Genomic DNA, 23,460 nt, shown 5'->3' with positions numbered 1-23,460 from the left:
TTCTAGTATGCCACATCTAATGAACGCAAAGTAATGAGGATGGAGCTAGGCTGTTCTCAGTGGTGGCAGATGACAGGACAAGGAGTAATAGTCTCAAGTTGCAGTGGGGGAGGTCTAGGTTGGATATTAGGAAACAATTTCACTAGGAGGGTGGTGAAGCACTAGGAATGGGATACCTAGGGAGGTGGTTGAATCTCCATCCTTAGAGGTTTTTAAGGCCTGGCTTGACAAAGCCCTAGCTTAAATGATTTAGTTGGGATTGGTCCTGCTTTGAGCAGGGGGTTGGACTAGATGACCTCCTGAGGTCTCTTGCAATCCTAATCTTCTATGAAATATCTTTTATTGGACCAAATTCTCTCATATCCTAGGAGCAACATGACTATAACAACGCTGCATACATATTATAGGCAGAACTAGCAGAACTACCCATAGTCAAGGTTGCCTACTACTTTACATTATAATAGACACCCTGTTTTCCATTGCTTGTAACGTTGTCAAACTAACAGTCTGGAATAAAATTTTCAATGCCAGACTGAGTTTTAAGAAAATTTCAACAAAAGCTGTTGGGCTATTTATGAGAAAAAGGTTACTGAAAAATGTTTTCCAGTGTTAAATTCTTAAAGTTGCTCAATGAAACAATTATAGCACTTCCAGGCTTTGAAGAAGGGATTGAAGTTTGCCAGGGAATCCCGTCAAAGACATGCCTTGTGCTGAAATATAAAAATCCACCCAAATATGGCTTAATTGTAAGAGTGTTATTACTTGACCAATGAAAGAATCAGAGGTGCTGTGGAAAAAATAGTATGTGAACCTGTAATTAAAGACTTTCATAATGAACATGCACTACAGTTACCTGTGAATCCTTAACACAGCCTCCTAGATCAGTGATTCCCTAATTTTTAGGTGCTTGACTTTGCAACCTAAATATTCCTTAGTTTTTGTATGCAACACTTAATATAAAACTTTAGAGCTTTATCAATATCTAGTTACACCATAATCTCTCCAGAGCACACTGAAGACTTGGACAAAGTGTCAGGAGAATTCTCTCCTAAGTAGTATAGAAAGGGGAGTTTAACTTGGAAAGAATAGCTTGGGATCTTATGTCACCATCAAAAATGAGTGTACGCAAAACCCTGTATTTAGTTGTGTTTGGAGAGAATACACCTTCCAGTGCTTTGGCTGGTTAAGATTATTTGCCTAATGGCTAGAGCACTGACTTATTCAGGTAGAACACCTTTTCCCAGTATTTGGTTCTATTGTAAAAACTGGAGTCTAGTAAATAGCACAGGACTCAATTTATATATCTCACGAGAATTAAGGGCTCAGTGTCACCTTCTGTGATTTGAAAGAGTGGGTCCAGGCAATCTAACCATTGCATCTTTAATCATTGGGTCCCATCTTTGGCTGGTGAGATGGTTGGATACAAATAAGCTATGCTCGATAACATTACGTATGCTGGAGAAAAAAGCATTACAGAGCCACTTCTGTCCATATGCCTATTTCTGGATAAAAACACACCTGACTGGAGTTACTCTAACTGTTCACACTAGGGTTTGGACCTATTACCTGATCTGGGTTTCCCTGTAGCATCCCAAGTCTAATTCTTGCCCCAGAAATAAAAGAAGATTCTTTCCCATACCATTTATAAAGAGGAAGAATGGCCTTGTTGCTACAGCACTGAGTTTAAGGACATATCTACACTACAACAGCTGCTACAGCAGCGCAGCTATGGCGTTGCAGCTGTGCCGCTGTAGTGAGAGACAGGGTTGGGCGAGATGGCTATAGGAGAGTAATAGAAAGCAGATATATTAGCCCCAGGCTAAGTAGGTCCCTTTTCCCTGGGTAAGGTAACAGGGAAGGTTCCAGAACAATCAGGAACCTTCTGGAGACAAGACAGGCTGATTAGGACACCTGCAGCCAATTAAGAAGCTGCTACAATCAATTAAGGCAGGCTAATCAGGGCACCCGGGTTTTAAAAAGGAGCTCACTTCAGTCTGTGGTGTGCATGTGGGGAGCAAGAGGCACTAGGAGCTGAGAGTGAGAACGCAGACTGTTGGAGGACTGAGGTGTACAAGCATTATCAGACACCAGGAGGAAGGTCCTATAGGGAGGATAAAGAAGGTGTTGGGAGGAGGCCATGGGGAAGTAGCCCAGGGAGTTGTAGCTGTCGCGCAGCTGTTCCAGGAGGCACTCTAGACAGCTGCATTCCACAGGGCCCTGGGCTGGAACCCGAAGTAGAGGGCGGGCCCGGCTTCCCCCCAAATCCTCCCAACTCCTGGTCAGACACAGGAGGAGTTGACCAGAACTGTGAGCTTGGCTGTTTTCCTGAGCTAAGGGCTGCCGTGAAGCTCCAAGGCAAGCAAATCCGCCAATAAGCACAAGACCCACCAAGGTAGAGCAGGAACTTTGTCACAAGTGTCATAGTGTAGATGGCTTCCTACATTGATGGAAAGGATTTTTCTGTCAATGTAGGTAATCCACTTCTCTGAGAGGCAGTAAATTTTTCACAGCCCTGAGCAATGTAGCTAGGTCATCCTAAGTTTTAGGTGCAAGATCAGGCCTCAAGAGATTTGGAATAAATACCCATCTCTAACAAAAACTCTTCTTTCATTTGGAAAGTCACTTAACCTTTATATATTCCTATACCCCATTTGCAAATTGAAGTTTATCCTTTTAACAAGCCTGAGAAACAGGGATGCATTTGGTCTCTGAGTTAACCGGTTCTTACTGTTACACCTCCTGAGTCCACAGATTCATAATGTTACAAATGATGCGGTTAGATTCTTTTGGCATTGATTTGACTTCATTGTTGTCCTGAGGCCATGACTTTCTAGGTTGTTGCATCAGGACACTATAGTTATGGCAAAGTACACGGTTGCCAGAGAGGCTCCAAGAGCTGCTGAAGATTTTTCAAAATCTTTTAAGGATGGATTCTATCTTCTTGCCCATGGGGTCTCATTGAAAGAAATCATCCTCAATAGGAATTGCCATGGATGCCTCTGCTTCATCAGTCTTACAGAAGATGGGGAGGGAGAAAGAGAATTTCGGATGGCTCTATGACTCTGTACTTCTTCAGAACTTGCCAACAATGCTCTTTGTAAGAATTTTCCCACTTTTCTAGTGGTTTCTCTGAAGAAGAAATAGAAGGGAAGAGCAAATCCTTAGTTTCTGATTGGAGTTATTCTCCTTGGCTTTAGCCAGCTCAGCCTCTGTTTGCCTGGAGCTCTCTCATTAAATGTGAAGCTAAAGATCTTGGAAAGGAGGTTAGGGTCTGGAGCAGTTTGGGGCTTTTTTCTGTGCCACTTGGGTTTCTTTTGCCTTTTAATGGGAAACTGGTCCCACAGGGACCAGCTTCTTCTTGTCTAGTGTGCCCTTTTGGATCCTAGCCTATGTAGATATAGGATCCCTGAATCCGCACATTCCTCATCCTCTGAAAGTCAGCTGGAGAGAAAATACAGGTGAACATTCCAAAAGCAGCACAGATGCTCCTCTTAAGTGGAGTAAGAAGAAACCAGGGCTCTGCCAATTACATTTAATTTCAAAACTCCACCTCAGGTTCTTGATTTATCCATGAGGAGTCCATGTTTGGGGAATCAGTTTGCTGAATCTCATCATCTGCCCTTGTAGAGGCAACTAGGGGACTTTGGCCTGCTGATAGGAAGAATAGTTGGGGGCCACCTACAAGCTGTATTGACTGAGCCTCTTTTCATTGCAGAGAAGGTGGTCCATAGGCTGGAGCAGTCACAGCAGAGCTCTCCTTCTGTTGCTCCTGAGAAGGGCTTCTTGCTCTTCGGCTTCCTCCATTTGGCCTGATCCATGATAATGAAGGAGAAGGAAACAAAGAATGGGCTTGGCAGCTAATCCCTTTCAAGGAACAAAGCACCCAATGTTTCAATTTTCTTGAGCCAGGGGGAAAAAAAAGAAATATTTTGCTTACAACTACTCTAAAATCAGATTTGAAGGTTAGGATCACAATGAAGACAGCAGCACTGGATTGCTATTCTCTTTGCACATCTGCTGGCTGAGAATCTGACACAAGAACGGAAAGAGCCTGGTCAAGTCCTGGAGCCTGTGGATAAAACTAAACTGGATCTGGTATCTAAACAAACTGAGGTGCAGTCCAAATGTTTCCAAAGGGTGGGAAGGTCAGTTTTAATTATGCAATTCTAAAAAAGTTTCAGAAAGCCTCAAGGAACAACCACAAACAGATGCAATAGATTGCATCCAAGTTCTGGTTGTAAAACTGAAACAATATGCTTAACAAAAGCTAAAATGAGGCATCTGAAAGCTTCAAAAGCCTCCTGGTTACTTTTGTCTGCAGTTAAAATGAAATGAGTATGTTCTTTATATGAAATGTTTATTTTAAGCCAAAACATGACCCACCTAACTGATTTTGTATGGAGAACTTTCCTACTGCAAGTGACAGTGCTCTAAAGTAGGTTATTTTAAAGGAAAATAGGCTATAACTTACTGTAATAATGTTACTAGTTGTTAATGTACTAGTTAGTTATGTGTATTTGATCATACAGTTTGAAAAAAAAAAAAGTAACAGCTTTCTCCTTTATTATTAGTATGAACAAAGTATACCATCCATAAAGTTGTGTAGAGCTAAAATAAGTAGATAAATTGTTCCCGTCTTAGGTTTACTTGCACCAATTTATTCTAGCTAAACTGTACTAATGTAAAAGTATCTTTTAAAATGGTGCTCTGTAGGAGATACTTTGCAAACATAATTCCATTATGTAACGTTCAAAAACTGGAAAACATGGGAAACAGACTACTAGGGATCACTACAAATTCAATAATAAGTATTTTTAATGTATCCTCAAGAAAAAGCTAAAAGTAGCATCTGAGAGATATTTTCATCAATACTACGCTGAAAGAATACATGCTCATACCACATACTTTAGGATAATTTTTGATAAAAAATGAACTTCACTTTAACAACCCCACTACCTACTTTTGTAGCATTCTGTTTACCTTACAAACAAACAGCAGTAGATCTGCGTGGCAAGTGAAGTCCATTGACAAAAGAAAGAGTGCCAGCTTCTGCACTACTGAGATACAACGTTCATGTGCCAGAGTAAATGGAAGTGGCTCAATTTCTGGGGTTTCCTTTGTCGTCGATACTTCTGTGTCTAAAGTAGAACGAGGCCACTCTGCAGTCCGACGTAAGCGTATTAAATCCTTGAAATGCTGCATAATTACAAACCAATATAAAACAAGTGTTAAATTTTAAACTAAAATGCCCATTTTCTGAATGTAAGCATATCAGGAGTTGGAAAAATCTAACAGTACCCCTAGAACTTTTTAATAATAATGGAGAATCCCACATTCTCATATTGGACCTATATTAAGATTTTATGGGAACGTGGCATAAATTTGGGTTGGTTGCATTGCTTTCAAGTGACAAAACCATAAGTGTGTAATGCAGTTAATCTTACACAAGGGTCAATCGACTTTCATACTACGGCGTAGCTTTTTAAAAATTTATTTAGATTGAATTTAGTAATATTGTATTAAACTACCATGGGTTCAGTTCCTTTTGCTACAGTTTCAGCCTAAACAGAACCAAGCAATGACTAAGACTGTAGTCATACTCACATCCTCAAAGATATTCTAGAGTCTGACAGAGCTCTCAACACCATTGTGTATTCTGTATACTTACTTTACAGAAAAACTGTTTTAGAAACTTAACTCTTAATTGATACTATTTTTTCATATTCCTACACCTGTTCATGGATACTTAGCTACCACAAATTCAGATGTATAGTACTCAGACACAGTAGTAATTTATAAGTGAAATTTATAACCCATCAAGAATACTGACTTCTCAGTTCTTTCCTAGTGGCTAAAGAATTGGAACTGCAGAGATACAGGGCCTCAACTACCCTGCACAAAGAGAAGTAAACATGTGCATGCTGGTGGCAGACAAAATACTGAAGACTCAAGCTATTTGAAAACCTACAGACATTATTTCTTGACACGTACAATCAAGGATTCTTTGTTACACTGTATAAACCTTGTGTCACACACTTTGTACACCCCGTGGACCACCCTTCCATTGCTTAATTCCTGCCTCTCTCTTTGGGATTGATTATATGGTAATCAACAGTCTGCAGTTGTAATTTCTAGTACTAAAAAATTGCAAGTTGGATACCTTCAATTTGCCACTGTTTGGGCAGAATCCTGTGCTATTTTAACAGTACCGCCCCTCATCCCCCCATCTTTTTTTCCCAGAGTGAGCAAGGGTCACTGTCTTTTGGCTGCAGGGGTTTTTTTGTTTTTGTTTTTTGCGGGAGTGGAGATAGAAGGAAATCTTTGTCTGGACAGGGTTTTGTTTATTTTTAAAATAAGCATGGCAGCTGTTTGAAGCTACTACCAAGTTTGGAATGCCTTAAGTTGTCACTGATGGCACTGATTAGCAGGTGATGTGGTCAAAATTGCATAATTTTGTAATTTTTCATATACATGTATGTACATACACACAATCGATAGGTATTAATAAAGATCATATTAAATGTGGAAGGTTTTAATGCAACATATTTTCTACACAAGCAGGACTGCTGTAAAGTGAATCCCACACAGCTTTAACCAACAGCATATTTCAGCCAGTGCGGCAGTGCAGGTGTTTAAAACTGTGCCACTGACTTATAAAACCTGCTGCACTCCACTGTTGAGTCTTCAATTCCAGGATTGGCCAACCAGTTCACTTACCTGCTTCACAGTTGGATCAGTGGCTGAGTTCCTTCAGCCTCTGTAAGAGTTCGCTAGCAGGCCTACTATTCCCCTCCCCTGATCACCTATGGAGTTCCTTCTGTTCCAACTGCAAAATCTTTCTGGCCCTTCCATTACTGTGCAAGGGAAAAGTGACTACATGGTAACCTCTGCAAGGAGGGAAGTGGTTTATCATTGCTGCTGTAGAAGAGTCTATTTCATTTAAGAGACAACTCAAGAATAGAGCAAAAAGAGCAGGAAAGTGAAATTCATGACAAAAGAGGAGTGTTAGTGAAAACGCAGCACTTGATAAAATTTGCTAGTGTTTCTTTAACCCTACTTTTTCCAATGGTAATTATAAAGTGGCATGCTTATTTCTCTTTATAACCTCTATGCATCTACGATCCCTTAAAGACTTTCAGAAGTCCTAATAGGTAACAAGATTTCCAAAGCCTAAAGATTTCCAAAGGTAAAAATCTAAATGGATATTCAAGTCTGGTATCTATAAAGTGAGTCCTACTTGTTTTATGCTCACAGGAATGTCCATACTGCCTGCGCCATTTCAGTTGGCAGACAAGGCATTGAAGTTTACTAGATTGTTCTCCGAGCATGCCTGGGTTTGTTTTCATCCCCAGTATCCAGAGCTCATAACAAGAAGCAAGGATTTATATGTTGCAACCATACTTGTGGAAAGCTAAACTTCATAAAAATAAGCACAAGTGTTTTCAATACAGCATTTGTTTGCTTTGGGAGGAGGAGGATTGGCATGCTTACTTTTTGGCTACTCACCCAAGACAATTTCCTTTAAAAAAACAAAACAAAACAAAACACCACACCACACTCATAAGTTAGCCATATGAAGCACACTTTCAGTTCTTTATAGACAAGTGCTGTCAGGTGCTTACTGTGTTTTATAGACTAGTTTGACACTACAAACACTTCTAGGTTATTGGTGATTTTGGCTATGATCAGCTAAAAGGTGCCTGGAGCAGAATCAACCAAAACATTTTTCCCAAGCCAGACATTTACAGATGGCTGCTGAATTCGACAAACAGAACAGCCTTGATAAGAGCCAGAATGAAACACTTTTTTGTATAAAGTCAACCCAGGACAAAAATGATTTTGCAGGAACAGGTCTTTTCACACAAAAGACAACAAGTGAACTGCAGTTTCAGAACATCATACCTTTGAAGTAGCCTGCTTTAGTTTTGCCTGTTCTACTAAAAGTTTGTATGATGATCCTTTGTTGCTTTGTATTTTCTCTTTTTCCATCTGTTCCACCAAAGCCTTCTGTTTTGCTTTTAATAAGTTAAGTTGCTAAAAGAAAATGTTAATAGGAAAAACAAAAAAATTAAGCAATAAGATGTGAAAAGGATCAGTATTTTCATATGATAGTAAACTTCAATTCAAATTGCAACTTGAGCCTTTTTTAGTTTAGTTTTTGTACAACTTTAAATTATACAACTTCAATGGGCTGCCAGCAGAGTCAGAGCAGATTAGGTTTAAGAACCATCAATATTAAGAGAATTTTTAGATATGAACACAGGGTCACAGAACCTGTACAGATGAATTTAAAAGTGAACACGGTCTTATAAATGATATACTGTTAAATTACAGCTGGTCAGCCTCCAGAAGCTTGCACTCAGATGTTTGCTGATTCACCAAAAATGCAAAGTAAGTTTTACTATCAAATACGGACCACAGGGAAATATAACAATATGCTCCACAAGACTAGAATGATTTCAGCAGATCCCATACCCTGCAGTTTGAGATACATGTCAAGAGAGATAGGCAGCTTTTAGCTACAGAACCAGGCCTTTGCAAAAGCAAGGTTGAATGAGCTCCAGGCCCAAAGCTGGAATTTTAAGAAATAAGGTACATTACTATAAGTATCCTACATTAAAAGTGCCAGTACACACTGAAAGTTACCTGTTTATGATGAACGAGTTGCTTTCTGATCTTTCTGGAGTACAATCTATCTAGGCTACTGTTGCCTTTAGAAGATCTGCTCAGGCTCTGGGTATGTAGGCTATTATTAATAAAACTCCATTGGTTGCCTAATGGAAAGACAAACATATATCAATATTTGAGGCTTACTTTCAACAGTTCCTAAAATAGTTGAGAGCAACAATAAGAAGTCATTCTATAAACTAAATATAAAAATGGAGCATTAAATTTAAGGCTTCTACTAAACTATCTGTCATGCAATCCTCACTTTAGGTGGCAGCATTACTGCACAGCATGAAAAGGTCAACAGTACAATTTTGCATTTACTATTTTCAAGTTCTTAAGTATGAAAAGAAAAAACAAGACTAGTTTAACTTATACAAACCAAAAGCACCCATAATGTGAGTACTTATCACTCACATTTCTCCTTTTGAAAGATACTACTTTAAAAAAAAAAAACACAAACAAAAAAAGACCAACCCACAACGAAGCTAGAAATTGAAATACACTTACTCAAACACACCATTCTCCTCACACGTTAGCTACAAACAGTCACACAAACGTCAAGTTGACCACACCACACCTTAAGTACGGGCACCATTGTCCAGCTTGCTGGGGGAAGGAGTATAGCACTTTACAGGTGTGGTGTGAGAGACACGCACAGAAGCTGCTGAAAACGTAGTGTGGGTTAGCATGGTAATGTTGACTCATCCCCCAGGTACTGGAAGGGCCGGAGAGTTGACCAAGAGCAAGCCTGGTGGGAAAAGTCCCTTTTCTCAGGACCAGGAAGAGCAGCACTCACTCTCCTTCCCCTTGGAAATGGCAAAATACTAGGTTTGGTCTGGACCCATTGTGGGCATTGCACTAGCTACTCCTTTCTCAGGGGGCTGAGAAGGAATTTTTCCCTCACCACCAGATTGACCAAGATGGTGCAGTGGGGTTTTTGCTTTCCCCACAGCAGGTTCATGGAGGCTTTGTTATGGTGAACAGGGAAGGGAGTTAAGTAATGAGTTGTGACATCACAGCCTAAGTGTGGGGTGGATGTCCAGTGCAGGTACTCCATAGGGAAGGGATACAGTGACCAGATAAATGGTTTGGTAAAGGACTTAAAAGGAGGTGTTTGTTAAGGAAGAGGAAAGGGGGTCCTATGACTGGCATGGCAGGGAGTCAACCCCCCCTTTCCTTTATAATCTATTCAGTGGGAGAGGGGCGAGAAAATATGATCAAGTCCCAGCAATGGGTTGGCTGGGGACCAGGATGGAAAAAGGGAGCTGGCAGAAGCCCCTCGGTAGATACTGAAATGATCATGGAGTTATTTGAACTGTACACTTTTATCTGTTAGGTAGTCCCAGACATCTAATAATAAAGTTGCAGCTGATTAAACTATATCCAGTGTCTCCTGTCCTTTTTTTGGTTTAACAACTCTCACAATATTATTGACAGTCTCAAAATATTTTGTGTTTCTTAAAGCTCTAGCCCCTGGTATCATGGGATAATGTGAGTATCTCAACTCTTTTTTTTTTTATTATTATTATTTTAAGTTTATACCCATCATGGCTGTGAAAGAGTTTAAAAATGTAAACCATAAATGGTTCAAAAATCAGAAGGCTAATAAATAGATCCCAAGTTGTATTTTTAAAATCTCATGATTATGACTCATTTTTGAACATGAGCTGGCAGTACTGAACATTTTACAAAGATCTCTAAAATCCAGACTTGAATTAGAAATATTTTAAGTGTTCCATACCTGTCAGGAATCTCTCCCTCTCTTTTCCATTCAAAGGCTTCTTGGCTGTTGCTGCTTCATCTTCAACAGTTGCCACGTAGTCTAGGAGTCTGGATACCAGCATTACAACCCAGCTGATCATGGGAATGTCCAATACCCCTTAAATAAGTAGGTTTTAGGTGACATTTGAGTGATTTAGTAAATTTTTGAAATTATAACAATCAGAAAAGCAATGCTTAAAGAATTCCCACACGGACATTTTATGGTGCACACAGTTCTAGGTAATAAGGGTTCCCATGTTTCCCTCCACAAGCAGAGGACAGGACTTGCACTCAAGAATCACTGCGTGGGGTCTCGGAGAGCACAGAAAGAAGTTGGGAGGAAGGGAATCATGAAGAGCTGAAGTAAGGTCCAAAAGCAAAGATCACAATTCTTCTTGTCAGATGAAAAAGGAAACAGAAGGATTCTCCCTCACCATTAATGTCCCCTTGATTGTGAACCTTGGTAACAAAAGGCAAACAAGGTCCCACAAACAAAGGGGCAGTTATTCTTCTCAACCCACTAACATTCCCCCGTTTTCCACAGATTGGCTCCTCAGCAAGCTAGCTCTCATTCGAAGTGAAATCTCAGCCAGTTGCTGGGAAAGCTGAGACCCTCACAAAGAGGCAAGATCTAGACCTCCTGCAAATCGATAACACTAATATCATTTACAAAAAGAAAAGAAGTACTTGTGGCACCTTAGAGACTAACAAATTTATTTGAGCATAAGCTTTCGTGAGCTACAGCTCACTGAAGTGGTACACACAGAAGTGGTACTGTAGCTCACGAAAGCTTATGCTCAAATAAATTGGTTAGTCTCTAAGGTGCCACAAGTACTCCTTTTCTTTTTGCGAATACAGACTAACACGGCTGCTACTCTGAAACTAATATCATTATTGCCTACATTGGCCTCACATACACTAACAGGGGGGTGGGGATTTTTGCATGTGAGTCACACAAAACCTACTTGTACATCACACAAGAAAACCTTTTGAATCAATGAGTCATTCTTCTGTCCTCAAAACAGTTATAAAACACACTAATTAGTGTGTATCAATGGCCATCAGCCTACAAAAGCAAACAGGTCACTCAATCAATGTCTTTAATTAAATTGCATGCTTATATAGACACAACAGGCACCAATAGGCCAAAGATTATTGTGTACCACATTGCAGGCTAAAATCACATTTTCATATCTATGTGAAAGTACTATATTTAAGCAGCACATTTAATAACTGCTTAGTTTTTATACAGGACATTTTGTCCATTTATCTCAAAATGCTCTGTAAACTCACGTATCATTATTTCCAATTTACAGATAAGAAAACCAAGGCACAGAAGCGACTTGCCCAAGGTCACACACCCAGTCACTGGCAGAGCAAGCAATAGAATCCAGGCACTTTGACTTCCCCACCCGGTACTCTGTCCATTGGAACATACTGCCCCATCCTAAATGGGAACAGAAGAGACTTAATGGTAGGGCCTGGAACTGGCAATGCAGACTAGAGGGATAAGAGGTAGGATGGCTAATCTGGGTGACTCTTGTTGCAAACTAGTCCAGGTTTCAGACTAAAAAAAACAAGGAGTCTGATCTACAGTACAGGAGTCTGGTCCACAGAAAGATGCATAAAAGTTGTTTGGGTTTGGGGGGTTTTTTTGTTTTAAATGATCATACTAAGTCTTTTCCTTCTATCCAGATCAATATCTCTGTTCTTCAATCTCTCTTAATAGCTAAGTAGTTCTTAAACTCTCCTCCTTTTTTTCCCTCCATCCCAAATTTTAGCACTCCCCCTCACTTTCACTCCAAACACCTGCTTTTTCTCCCCTACTGTTGCGTCTTGTTTATTTTCTGACTCTTAGCTGAAGTACTAATGGGAGAGATCCATTAGTTTCTCACTCCTTTTCTTGCTCCCTACATTTGATGCTTCTTCTCACCCTTTCCCCTCTCCTGGGAATTCTGTCACACTTGGCACTCATCACACACTTGGTAATTCCCTAGTGTTCACCTGTGCTGCCCAAGGGGAAGGAAGCTGGAAAACCAACAGAGATGAAGCTCTGAAGTCCTCAGTGAACAGGAATAGTGATGCAAGATAAGGAAGAAATTGGCAGCTGTGGGAAGAGGGCAGAAGGGGTGGAGGAATTGCAGAAGCAGATCATAAGAACTTATGCCAACCAAGTGAGAGGGTATGGCAGTGCTAGCCTTTGGTACACTGATGGGGAGCAATAAGTCAACTCCCCTCTGTCACTTACAAATCTTTGTTTGGGGGATTCAGGATAGCAGGGAGGAAGAGAGCGCCAGCTGGCATTTACCAAGCTTGCAAACTCATAAATCCAAGCTGATGAGCCTTGTATAACTTTGTAAGTGTACATGAGTTAAGGGATGTTCCATGATTTAATATTTTCACAAATTTCAAAGATAATTAACTGATTTTCTTCAATTTTGTCATGATTTTAAGAAGATGTACAAAGCGAGTCTAGTTTGGAGAATATCAATTCAGTATTTTTAGAGAGCTATGAACATTTAAAGTCAGAACATTTAGAAAAACACATATTTAGCAAGTCATGAGTTAAGGGCACTTTAGCTATGCACTTAACACAATGTTATATTCTGCAGGCTCTATTAATTTTCAAACAGCCATAATTTGGTCAAATTAAATCCAACGATATTTGGTAAACAAGCAAAGACTAGTTCCCAAAGAGAACTGTATCTGTGCCTAATTCTGAAATTCAGCTACTTTTGCTACAGCTGTCCGAAACCACAGTGGGATAATCTTTTAAACATGTAAAGGTCCTTTTCATCCTAACTGAACAAGAACAGTGAAGCAGATTTTGCTCAAAACTTCAAGGAAAAAAAGTCATGTTTGGGCAAAGACCAAGAATGTGAAATTTTAACACCCCACAAAAAAAATCAATGTTTCCAAACAAGCAAAAAAGGGGATTTTAACTTAATCTGCTTTGATAGTAGGTGCAATCAGGCTCCTGTTATGAAAATTAGAATAAAGATCTAATCTGAAAATATAGCTCCTAAAATGAAGAACTACCTTCAGTACGCCTGTGCATAGGTAAATGAGGTTGCAGAGGTGACAGCAGGTTATCCAAGAGATTAAGCAAACTTTCTAAGACACCACTGTTGCTAAGAGACCTTTGGCCAATGCAGGAAAGCAACACGAAGACCCTAAAGATAAAATTAAAAATGTTTAACACACTGAACAGTTCTCTTCAGTTATAATTCTTATAAAAAGCATTTAAATGCAGTAATATTTCTTGGAAAATACATCAAACAACATTTCCACATGTTCAAATCAAAGCTTAAGGAAGGTAAGGGTAAAAAACGAGCGCTGTAGTTCAAAAAGGTAGGCAGGGTTCTATTTGTACTATCAGAGGGACTATGTAATATTATAAAATCTGCAGTTTCTCATTTTAACTTTAAGTCATCAGCAGTAACTTACCATTAGAAGCCTGCAGAGTTCCCAATCTATGCATTTTCTTCACTGAGAATTGACCAGTTTCATTTCCTATTCTACTTGTCCCTACTTTTATATTATAATTCTGTGTATTGTAAAACAATGAACATTTGAAAGCATACACAGACTGAATTCCCCATCCACCACAATACCCACACCACATTATTCCAGTGTGGGTGCACTCCTTTTGCCTGAAGTGTAAGGTTTTTTGTAACCTTCATTTTAATAATTTACCATCATGTTTTCCCAAAGGAACAAACTCTTCTATTTAACTGACAGCAGGTCATCAGGAGGGAATAAGATGATTACTTCTTGAGGGCACCAGGCTCAAAAACAAAAGTTCCGAAATAGCACTGCTTTGAGTTTGCTGGAATACCTATTCGAGCAAGAGAATTTTCCCACTTTTGACTCAAAGAATCCAGAAGGACAAGGGAGAGTTGAAGTGGCAGCAGAAGTTTTTCCTATTTGAGAAAAAGTGAACAGGCTGGCCCATGTGTTATAAGCCTGCAAAAGCCTGCACACCCCAATGCAGCAGCCAAATATTTATGGCTGATGTTCCGAAAATTATCATCTTTTTTAAGAACAGTATCAAATCTGAATAATCAAGATGACAAATGGCTAGCCTTGAGACCACGCAATTAAGTTCATTACACTTAAGACCTGTGTTTGATTCTAAGCCTGTCTTTTGCTCTTACTCCAAAGAGGTTGGACCTGTGTTCCAGATGCTGCTGATTTTATATTTCTATGGAGCTGCTTTCAAATCACCTTCTTACTTCCTAAACCACTAGTAACTGAGATCTCTGTGATGAAAACCCATCTAAGCCTTGCAAAGAAGAAAGTGGCTCATGTTGCTGTGAAGCAACCCCTGCAAATGTGGAAAGAGCGTCTCCAGGAGTCCCTATCCAGTCCCTCCAAAGCACAGATATGTTGCTAGATCACCTGAGTGCAGCACTAACACCATCACCGAAAAACAAGAAAGAACTGTGATTCACATTTATATTTTGCTGTTGTATTTCCTTGTAGCCACCTTTGAAGTGAGCAGAAGGAAAGACAGACATGATGGATACAATTCAACCACACTGGATAAAAAAGAGACAATGGTTTTTGTTAGGACAAGTCACTGAAAAAGTTTAATACTAGCATTTGAAGTGTCATCATTAAGTTTCCGAGTTAACAGTGAACTGCAAAAACCTCATCAAAACCAATCCCAATAGCCTTTGTGAGGTCCCAGAAGAGATAAGCCCTATATAGCTATTAAATGTAATTAGCAATGTTTGTATAGAATTTGATACACTTGTTGACTATTAATAACCCAAGAAATCTGAACTGCAGATCTCCTGATATGCCTGCTCACAATATTTAATACGATGAACAGAAATGTTAAAGAATCATTACATTCCTTTCATTCATTACCATAAGGTATTAAATCCAAGGGATTAGTAATATTCAAAAAAGAAGATTATGGATAAGAATATCCATAGTTGCAGTAAGCAGAATAAAAGTGGACAATGGGATATAAACCACAATCACTCAGAAAACAGGACTACCACTAACTTGTTTGGTATTGAGGAAGCAACTTCCTTTATCGGAGTTATTTTATAAATTATGTATTATGGGGTTTGTCTAAAGCACCTATTCCAGCTAGAGCTGCATGACATTTTTGTGTCAAAAAATGTACATGCTGAAAAATTAAGTTTTGGTCAACCCAAAACTATTCATGAAATTGGGTCAAGTTTGTCAAGTAGTTACTGAACTGAAAAATTGAAATGTCTTGGAAATGCTGAAATGAAATTGTTCATTTTGACATTTTTTTTTTGGGCTGGCAGAGGAGGTGGTGGTGTGGTGGCGATGGCACCACCCTCTTTATAACTTTTAGCCCAGTGGCTAGGGCACTCAGCTGGAATTTGACACACCCAGGCTCAATTCCTCCTCTGTCTGATGTGAACAAGGAAGGTGAACTACAGTCTCCCGCATTATAGGTGAGCTCTCTATCCAATGGGCTATGGGATAGCCTGGTGTGGGTCACACAATTTCTCCTATTGAAGCTGTTCTACATTTTTACAAAAATTTAAGTCATTGGACCAGGGACTTGAACTTGGGTCTCACATATCCTAGGTGAGTGCACTAACCTATGCAATAATTCTCACTTTTTCCCCCCAGCGCAGTAACTGTTCATTGTCATTATGAACATCTATGAATCGCCATTATTGCTCCCTTTCTTTTTTCTAAAATGCCCAAAAATGAAATGAAAAATGTCAGGTCTCATTGAATGAAGCATATTATTCAATCCAACGTGATTTATTTTCTGAATTTTTTGTTTCAAAACAGAAGGCAGCAAACAAAACAAAAAAACAAAACAGTATTCACCAAGCTCTAGTTCTGACAACAGCAGGGAGAGGAAACCTGATTAGTGGTCTCTCTTATGCTCATGTTGTACTTGTGAAGTTATTCTGCAAAGAAAAAAAGGATTTTTATCTGCTCCAGTTACTCAGAATTCTGAGGTATTTGTTAAAATACAGCTCTAATTAGTCATCCTCCTTGGCCTCACTTCAACAACTCACGTATACTTTTTAGTCATGGGTATTTTTCGTAAAAAAAAAAGTCATGGATAGGTCACATGCAATAAAAAAAATTCACAGCCCGTGAGCGGTCCATGACTTTTACTATATATCCCTAACTAAACCTTGGGCAGGGGGCCACAGGTGCTCGGGGGGCTCTGCATGTCCCTGCAGCTCCTAGGCAGCGGAGGGGCCAGGGGGCTCCACACACTACTCCCGCCACAAGCGCTGACTGTGCAGCTCCCATTGGCCTGGAACCGCAGTCAATGGGAGCTGCTAGGTGGGACCTGCAGGCGCAGGCAGTGCACAGACCCCCCCAGGCCTCTCTATCTAGGAAGAGCTGCAAGGCCATGCCAGTGGGAGCCGGGGAGCCCTGCACCCTGAGCTAAGAGCCCCCCAATCCCCTGACTCTAGTCCTGAGCCCCCTCCCACACACTGAAACTGCTGCCGCTAGCCCAGGGGCTGCCCGGCTCAGGCAACCTCTGAGCCAGCACCAGCCGCTGCAGAAGTCATGGAGGTCATGGAATCCGTGACTTCCATGACCTCCCTGACAGACTTGCAGCTTTACTGTAGTAATTACTGCAGTTACTCACTACTGTTACTCACACCTTCTTGTCAACTGTTTGAAATGGGCCACCCTCATTACCGCTACAAAAAAGTGATTTTTCCTCCCTTGATATTCTACTGTTAATTGAATTCTCATTAGCACTGATCCCCCACTTGGTAAGGCAACTTCCATCTTTTTATGTACTGTGTATACATACCTGCTACTGTATTTTCCACTCCATGCATCTGATGAAGTGGGTTTTAGCCCACAAAATCTTATGCCCAAATAAATTTGTTAGTCTGTAAGGTGCCACAAGGACTTCTCGTTGTTTTTGCTGATACAGACTAACACGGCTACCACTCTGAAACCAGCCTTACTCATTTAACAGTGGAGGCAGTTTGTCCCAGTTTAGGAAGTTGTATTGAGCTGACACTATTTGTTACTCTACACTGTCTACAGACATGCTATATAAAATACATCTTCCTGGCTCCCTATTCTTAGGTGGTGAGTGAGGACTAAAGAGGGTTGCACATTTCATTGCTCATGTAGGCTGAGCTGTATACTCAGATGGAACCTTGCCCCCCTTAAGGTCAGCCATTATGACACTCCCTTACCAACCCAGGCAGGGGGCCCAGTTTAGGAGGGGTCTGGCCAGAGTAGGGACACCCTAACCTCCACATTGAACTCTAACCCTGAGGTCACTGCCTCACTCCTGTATGTAGCGTGACTCTGCTCCCCTGCGAAGGCCTCTGAGATCATTGCTTTTCCCCTCCTATATAATCATAACATTTACATATGTGGACATCAGGTTTTTCACCTTTTTTTAATCAAAATCAATAGGGCCCTGAACAGATGTTGTTTTCAAAAACCATCATGTTACTGAGGGGTAGACATTCCATTGAATTGAGTGTAAGGCCTCACTTTGCTTGGCCCACTAGATTTCCCTGATTTTATTTGGGCTAAAGAATGACTACAGAGCTGGATAATGGTCGAGTTTAGATGAATTCACACTCCTGCTGTGGGACCTGAAAATGTCAATCAATATTTTGGAGATAAGTATGGATGTTGAGGTCAACCAGAGATCCCAGTAGGCTTTTTATCATTGATGGGAAGGGCCACTCATCTAGTTGTCTAAGTCCCTTATACTAAGGGACAGAACCATGGTTTCCCAATGCAGAGACATCCACTGCGGAGATGCGAGACAAAGACACCCAAGACAAAGGAAGGTAACAGTGCACTAATGAGGCTCCTGATACAGAGAATGTCTTGCACAATGATACTGGCCCATAGTTATAGATCAAGAATTACGGAGTCATGGCACCACTTTGACCAGAAAAGTCACAGTACTTGGGAAGAGAGTTCTTCAAAGACCTGCTACATGGACATGCCAGCAAAGTGAACGTGGTACTCGACAGCTGAACTGACTCCTGACTTCTAGTGCAAGGTGTCAGGGAATAAAACTAAATCAGAGATCCTCAAGAGCAGCGTGATATGGTCCTTGACATCCAAGCTTGCATAGCATGTTAACACTGTCAAGTTTCATAGACAATGAACTTCCAAGAGGCACAAAACCTATATACCTGGCACTGGCACCTCCAAACATTAGTCCCAACAGGTGGAGTTTCTGGAGACTCAAGTTTTGACATGTGCAGTTACTGGAGGCACAGCACATAGCATGAATGCAACTGTAAGTCTCTTAAAGGGAAAAATAGGTACAAAGTGTTCTTGGCCACCACAGAAATGATAGAAGGTCCCAGCTTAAAGCTGATAAGTTATGAGAAAGAAATTCTCTCAAGAGAAAAGACAGAGGCAGTGACTGACATCACTGAATACCTGCTCACTGCCTCTTGAATTCACAGCAACAAGCCGGTGGGTGGAGCCGTGCCCTTTTGTAAATTTTCAGATCAAGATCAGCACACAATGAAAGAGGCAGAGTACTCATGTATCCCCAGACACCGCTAACCCAAAAGTTCTGAGCGTGTTCACTTATGTAGCAGAAACCCATGCAAGTAATGCTCTTAAGAACTTACAAGTGTATATACTTCCTTGGTGAGAAAACCTGGATTTGTGCTGGAAATGGCCCAACTTGATGATCACTTTAGATAAGCTATTACCAGCAGGAGAGTGGGGTGGGAGGAGGTATTGTTTCATGGTGTCTGTGTATATAATGTCTTCTGCGATTTCCACAGTATGCATCCGATGAAGTGAGCTGTAGCTCACGAAAGCTCATGCTCAAATAAATTGGTTAGTCTCTAAGGTGCCACAAGTCCTCCTTTTCTTTTTGCGAATACAGACTAACACAGCTGTTACTCTGAAACTCAGAAATGCTGTACTTTGACTCTGCTTTTCCATCAGAAAGCATTGGACTCACTTTTAAGTTGCATCAGACTGCCAAAATGGAGATTTCCTGTTAAGAAATTGTTCTTTAAATACAATTTTAGTGGTTGTTTTGTAATTAGATGTAGTGATCAGATCATCAGTTTATTACATGGAACTTCTCATCTTTGCGGTGAGTTGGGTAAGTCCATTTGGCTCCAGACACACGACAACACTTCACCTCTAATTTAGGTAATCTTTTCAATAAGTGCTTAAATCAAAAGGGACCTTTTTAAAATGAGAAGCTTACCTTATATTGAAAAACAGAATCCATAGGAAATATAAAATCAGAACTAGGATTTTTTTCAAGCCTCTGGACTTCTATTGTTAGTGCTAGTAGGAAAAAAAACATCTGCCATCTTCCCAAATACTAAGTTAAAAACCTAACATTTTGCAACAAAATTATGTAAAATTATTCATACACAGTAAACATTACAATGTATCTCTATGCCAAAGCAACCTTACCTGTCTTGTGGGAAAATAAGAAGTTGTTCCGAGTTGTACAGTTCCTGCAAAACGTTAGAGAGAAACTGCCCCCACCATCTTTCACCTCCACACAGCTGAACAAGTAGAAGGCCAGTGTGCAACCGTATTTTTGGAGTCCCACTGATACACAGATGTTTAAATAACTCTTCACAAGCCTGAGCATGAAACGTACTTTGCAGAACCACAGGAACAGAATGCCCTTATAAGAGAAGGAAATCAAATGAAATGCATATGGACATTTAAGAGAAGAGGTGTTTGTCTTCAGATTTTAAAGAGTAGCAAGTTACTACATTCATAAGGAATGCTATAAATTGGATAAAAAAAATTTTCCAATCAGTGAATGCAACTTAAAAATAAACAGTCAAATGGTATCCATATAAAAACATTATAAAAGCTTTACATTTATTTTTTGTATGCTTCATTATGTATGGCTCGTTTAAAAAAAAAAAAAGCATGCTCGGTTCTCCAGATTGCTAGTGAAGTAAGCTCAAAGTTACAAGGATTTTTCCTATATTGATAATTTTATGTTAAAAATTTCTAACAGCCAAAACTGTGACTATTAAAGGCGAAGACTAAAATTTTCAAAAATGCTTAAGTAACGTAGGAGCTTAAGTCCCATTTCAGTGACTTTTAGTGAGACTTCAGCTCCAAAGAACTACAAGGGGATTTAACTGCTTAACTGCCACTTTAGGCATCTAAATCCAAAATTATCATAATCAAAACCTTCACTCAGCTGTCACCTAACTTTATAGTCACCTAAATTTCCGCTGATTAAGTCCCTAGGGTGCCTAAAAATCTGCTGGTGGGCATGTGCCTATTCACCTACTAAGTCCTGACACCCAACATCTAGTTTATGCCTAAACCCTGGAGGGATCCTAAAACTAGGCTTTCCCCTTTGAGGCCCAATCCAGTAGGTGTACTCAGAGGCCACCTTGGAACACACCTACCTGAGTGTGCTCTGCACAAAATATGTGCTGGTGCCCCCATTTTTACTCAATGGCCCAGCAGTTAGAGCACTCACCCAGAATGTGGGAGACCCAGATTCAAATCCCCTGAGAGCGGCAGGAATTTGAACCTAACCACCGGGCTATGGAGTATTCTAGGGTGGGTCTAAATCTCTCCTGTTGCAGCTGTTCCATTTTGTATAAAACACTCATTAGGCCAGAGACAGAGGAAAAAATGCTCTATAGGCCAGTGGTTAGAGCACTCCCTGGGATGTGGGAGATTCAGGTCCAACTCTCTGCTCCAATGAATATTTAAGTATTTTATGCAAACTGATTGCTAAATTATTTTACCCAATTTAAAGCAGGATGGACTGATTTAATTTACCAATTATAATTATGACCTAATTAAGGAAGCAAGGAACTTGCATTACAATCAATTATTTTAATCTTGTCTTACATTCGTACTTTTTAGTTATTTTCCTAAAGAAAGGTTCAACCTCATTGGTTGGTATAACCATTACAACATGTTGATGTGCAGCCAAAAACAGACTTTATACTAAATTCAGTGGTACTTTTTGCTAACCAGAAGGCTACACTAAAATCAGATGTAAGCATTTATATAGTTTAACATACATTTATTCAGATTCCTAATTTTTACTTATGTTAAATGAATGATGCATTTCTTATTTATTAGATAAGAAAAATTAACACTGCCTTTGGACAGAAACTTGGATTGAAATCAATGGGAAGTCGATAACTTTTTGAACGCCTGCTTAGGTGCTTTTGAAAATCCCATTCAGCACCTACCTGCATCTTTAGGTGCCTATATACCTTTGAAAATCTGGCCTCAGGCCTTTGAAGTTTTTAGAATTAGTAGACCTCACTCTCCCACTGGGTTTTTATTCATAAGTTGGTAGAGACAAGCAAACTTCCCTGCTCATTTCAACTCTCAATAGCTTTACCCACTTTGAATGCGCTAGTCCAAATCAAGAAAATATTCTGCTAGCTAAATCTGAAACCAAAAAGGAATTAAGGCAAAAGCATCCCTGCATAACAAAAATGAAGTACTTACAGTTGGAAAAATGTAAATACGAGCATTCGCAGCAGTATGAAGACTTAAGACATGCTTAATGCAGTACCTGATATTGTGATATTTATAAAGCTTGAGTTATCCTCAGAAATTAAAGAAGTTTTCCCCCAATTCTGTATATAATTAAAAAAGCAGCACCCTTTATCTCATTAAAAGTTGACGAGAGCGCATTGATGGAGCATATTTTCATTTAAATGATTTTTTAAATTATAGAAATTTAGGCCTTAATGTAGGTTGTCAATTTCAAATTTAATTTTAAACAAGTCTATTTTTAAAAGGGAAATTTAAATAAAATAATCCATTTTTTACATTTCTTTTTTTTAAAAAATCATTCATTTTTGTCCATCCTGATTTTATAGTAAACGTGACCTCAATACAATATAAAAAGCTTTCTATGTATTGTGTGGGTCAATAAACATGACCACTTCTAGCATATCTTCTTGCTCAAAAAGCTAACTGAAGAAATTAGCAAATTAAGCTTTTCAAAGTTTCTGGAACACTGGTAAAAGTGTTATTGAATATTTTAACTGATCTATTTGCAAACATTAAAAAAAACACTAACCATTGGAGGAATGAAGTAAGCTAAGTAAAGTATCCAGTAAGTATCTGATGATGGTGCGTAACTGCTCTGTGGAGGACATCTGAATCAGCTCTTTTGGGTCAGGTTGTTCTTTTAGTGTCTTCCTGCTTGCACCTAAAGCTACTTTGAGCCTCTGTACAGCATGATGGGCCAAATTGAGTTGAAGCTGTAGCTGAATGCAGTCCTGGTAAGCAGAAAACACTCTACTGTCCTCCTCTACTGCCTTATCTGGCTTTCGCAAAAAATACTGAGCATTGTTAGCACTGTTGAGTGGAGGCAGGTCAATGCTTTGCAAAAGGATTTCCAGTCTATGGCATGCCAAGTTGTACCTACAGGGGGAAAATTCCAGCACACCTTTCAACTGAAATTCACATATAGCAACACATATTTAAGATTTAAATTGCTAGAAACTGAATATTTGTTACTTTATATACACTATTAAATAAAATACTGAAAATGGAGGGAAAGAGGATATCTATTTACTTTTTTTTAAAATCACCACTATGGAGCTTATATTGTAACATCTGTACTACATTACAAGGCCAAGTTACACTGTCTGATATTTTTAAACAAGTCTTGGAAAGTAGCAATACAAAATTACTGACATGGTCTTTCCAGTGTTTAACTGAATATTTGTGTACACATTTCTTCCCACCTGCACTGTATGTCTTCTTGCAATGCAATCATCATTGTTAAGTGTTGGTCAATTTCTGGCTGGTTTGCAGCTTCACCTTCTCCTCTTAGAGGATCATGCATTAACTTCAGTTCACTTTCCAATGGCAAGATATAGGTATGACCATAGTAAAACCCTAATGGAATTTTGGCTCTAGCATTTGTACTACCATATCGACCAATTACGGTGATCTGTAATGAAAGGTAATGTAACCTTTATTGTTGCATAAAGAAAATTTAACACAAATCACACTTCCATTTGAAAGAGTTTAAAAGAACAAGCAATTCAAGAATCAGTATTTGTGGGAAAGCAT

At 39.6% G+C, this 23,460-nt stretch overlaps 1 protein-coding gene across 1 annotated transcript in view; it reads right to left on the bottom strand.

Annotated features, from left to right (window-relative positions):
- BIRC6 (baculoviral IAP repeat containing 6) overlaps positions 1 to 23,460 on the bottom strand; it is a 322,387-nt gene that overhangs the window by 211,557 nt on the left and 87,370 nt on the right. Inside the window, 8 exon segments of the mRNA XM_037895446.2 lie at positions 4,981 to 5,196; positions 7,903 to 8,034; positions 8,647 to 8,774; positions 10,412 to 10,549; positions 13,471 to 13,604; positions 19,840 to 20,059; positions 22,457 to 22,803; positions 23,130 to 23,338. Coding sequence (XP_037751374.1) covers positions 4,981 to 5,196; positions 7,903 to 8,034; positions 8,647 to 8,774; positions 10,412 to 10,549; positions 13,471 to 13,604; positions 19,840 to 20,059; positions 22,457 to 22,803; positions 23,130 to 23,338 — 1,524 coding nt within the window.

This window comes from Chelonia mydas, chromosome 3 (genome assembly GCF_015237465.2).
Source record: "Chelonia mydas isolate rCheMyd1 chromosome 3, rCheMyd1.pri.v2, whole genome shotgun sequence".
In the NCBI taxonomy this organism is placed as follows: domain Eukaryota; kingdom Metazoa; phylum Chordata; order Testudines; family Cheloniidae; genus Chelonia; species Chelonia mydas.
The sequence above is the reverse complement of the archived record's forward strand: the minus strand, read 5'-3'. Positions and strand labels throughout refer to the sequence as shown.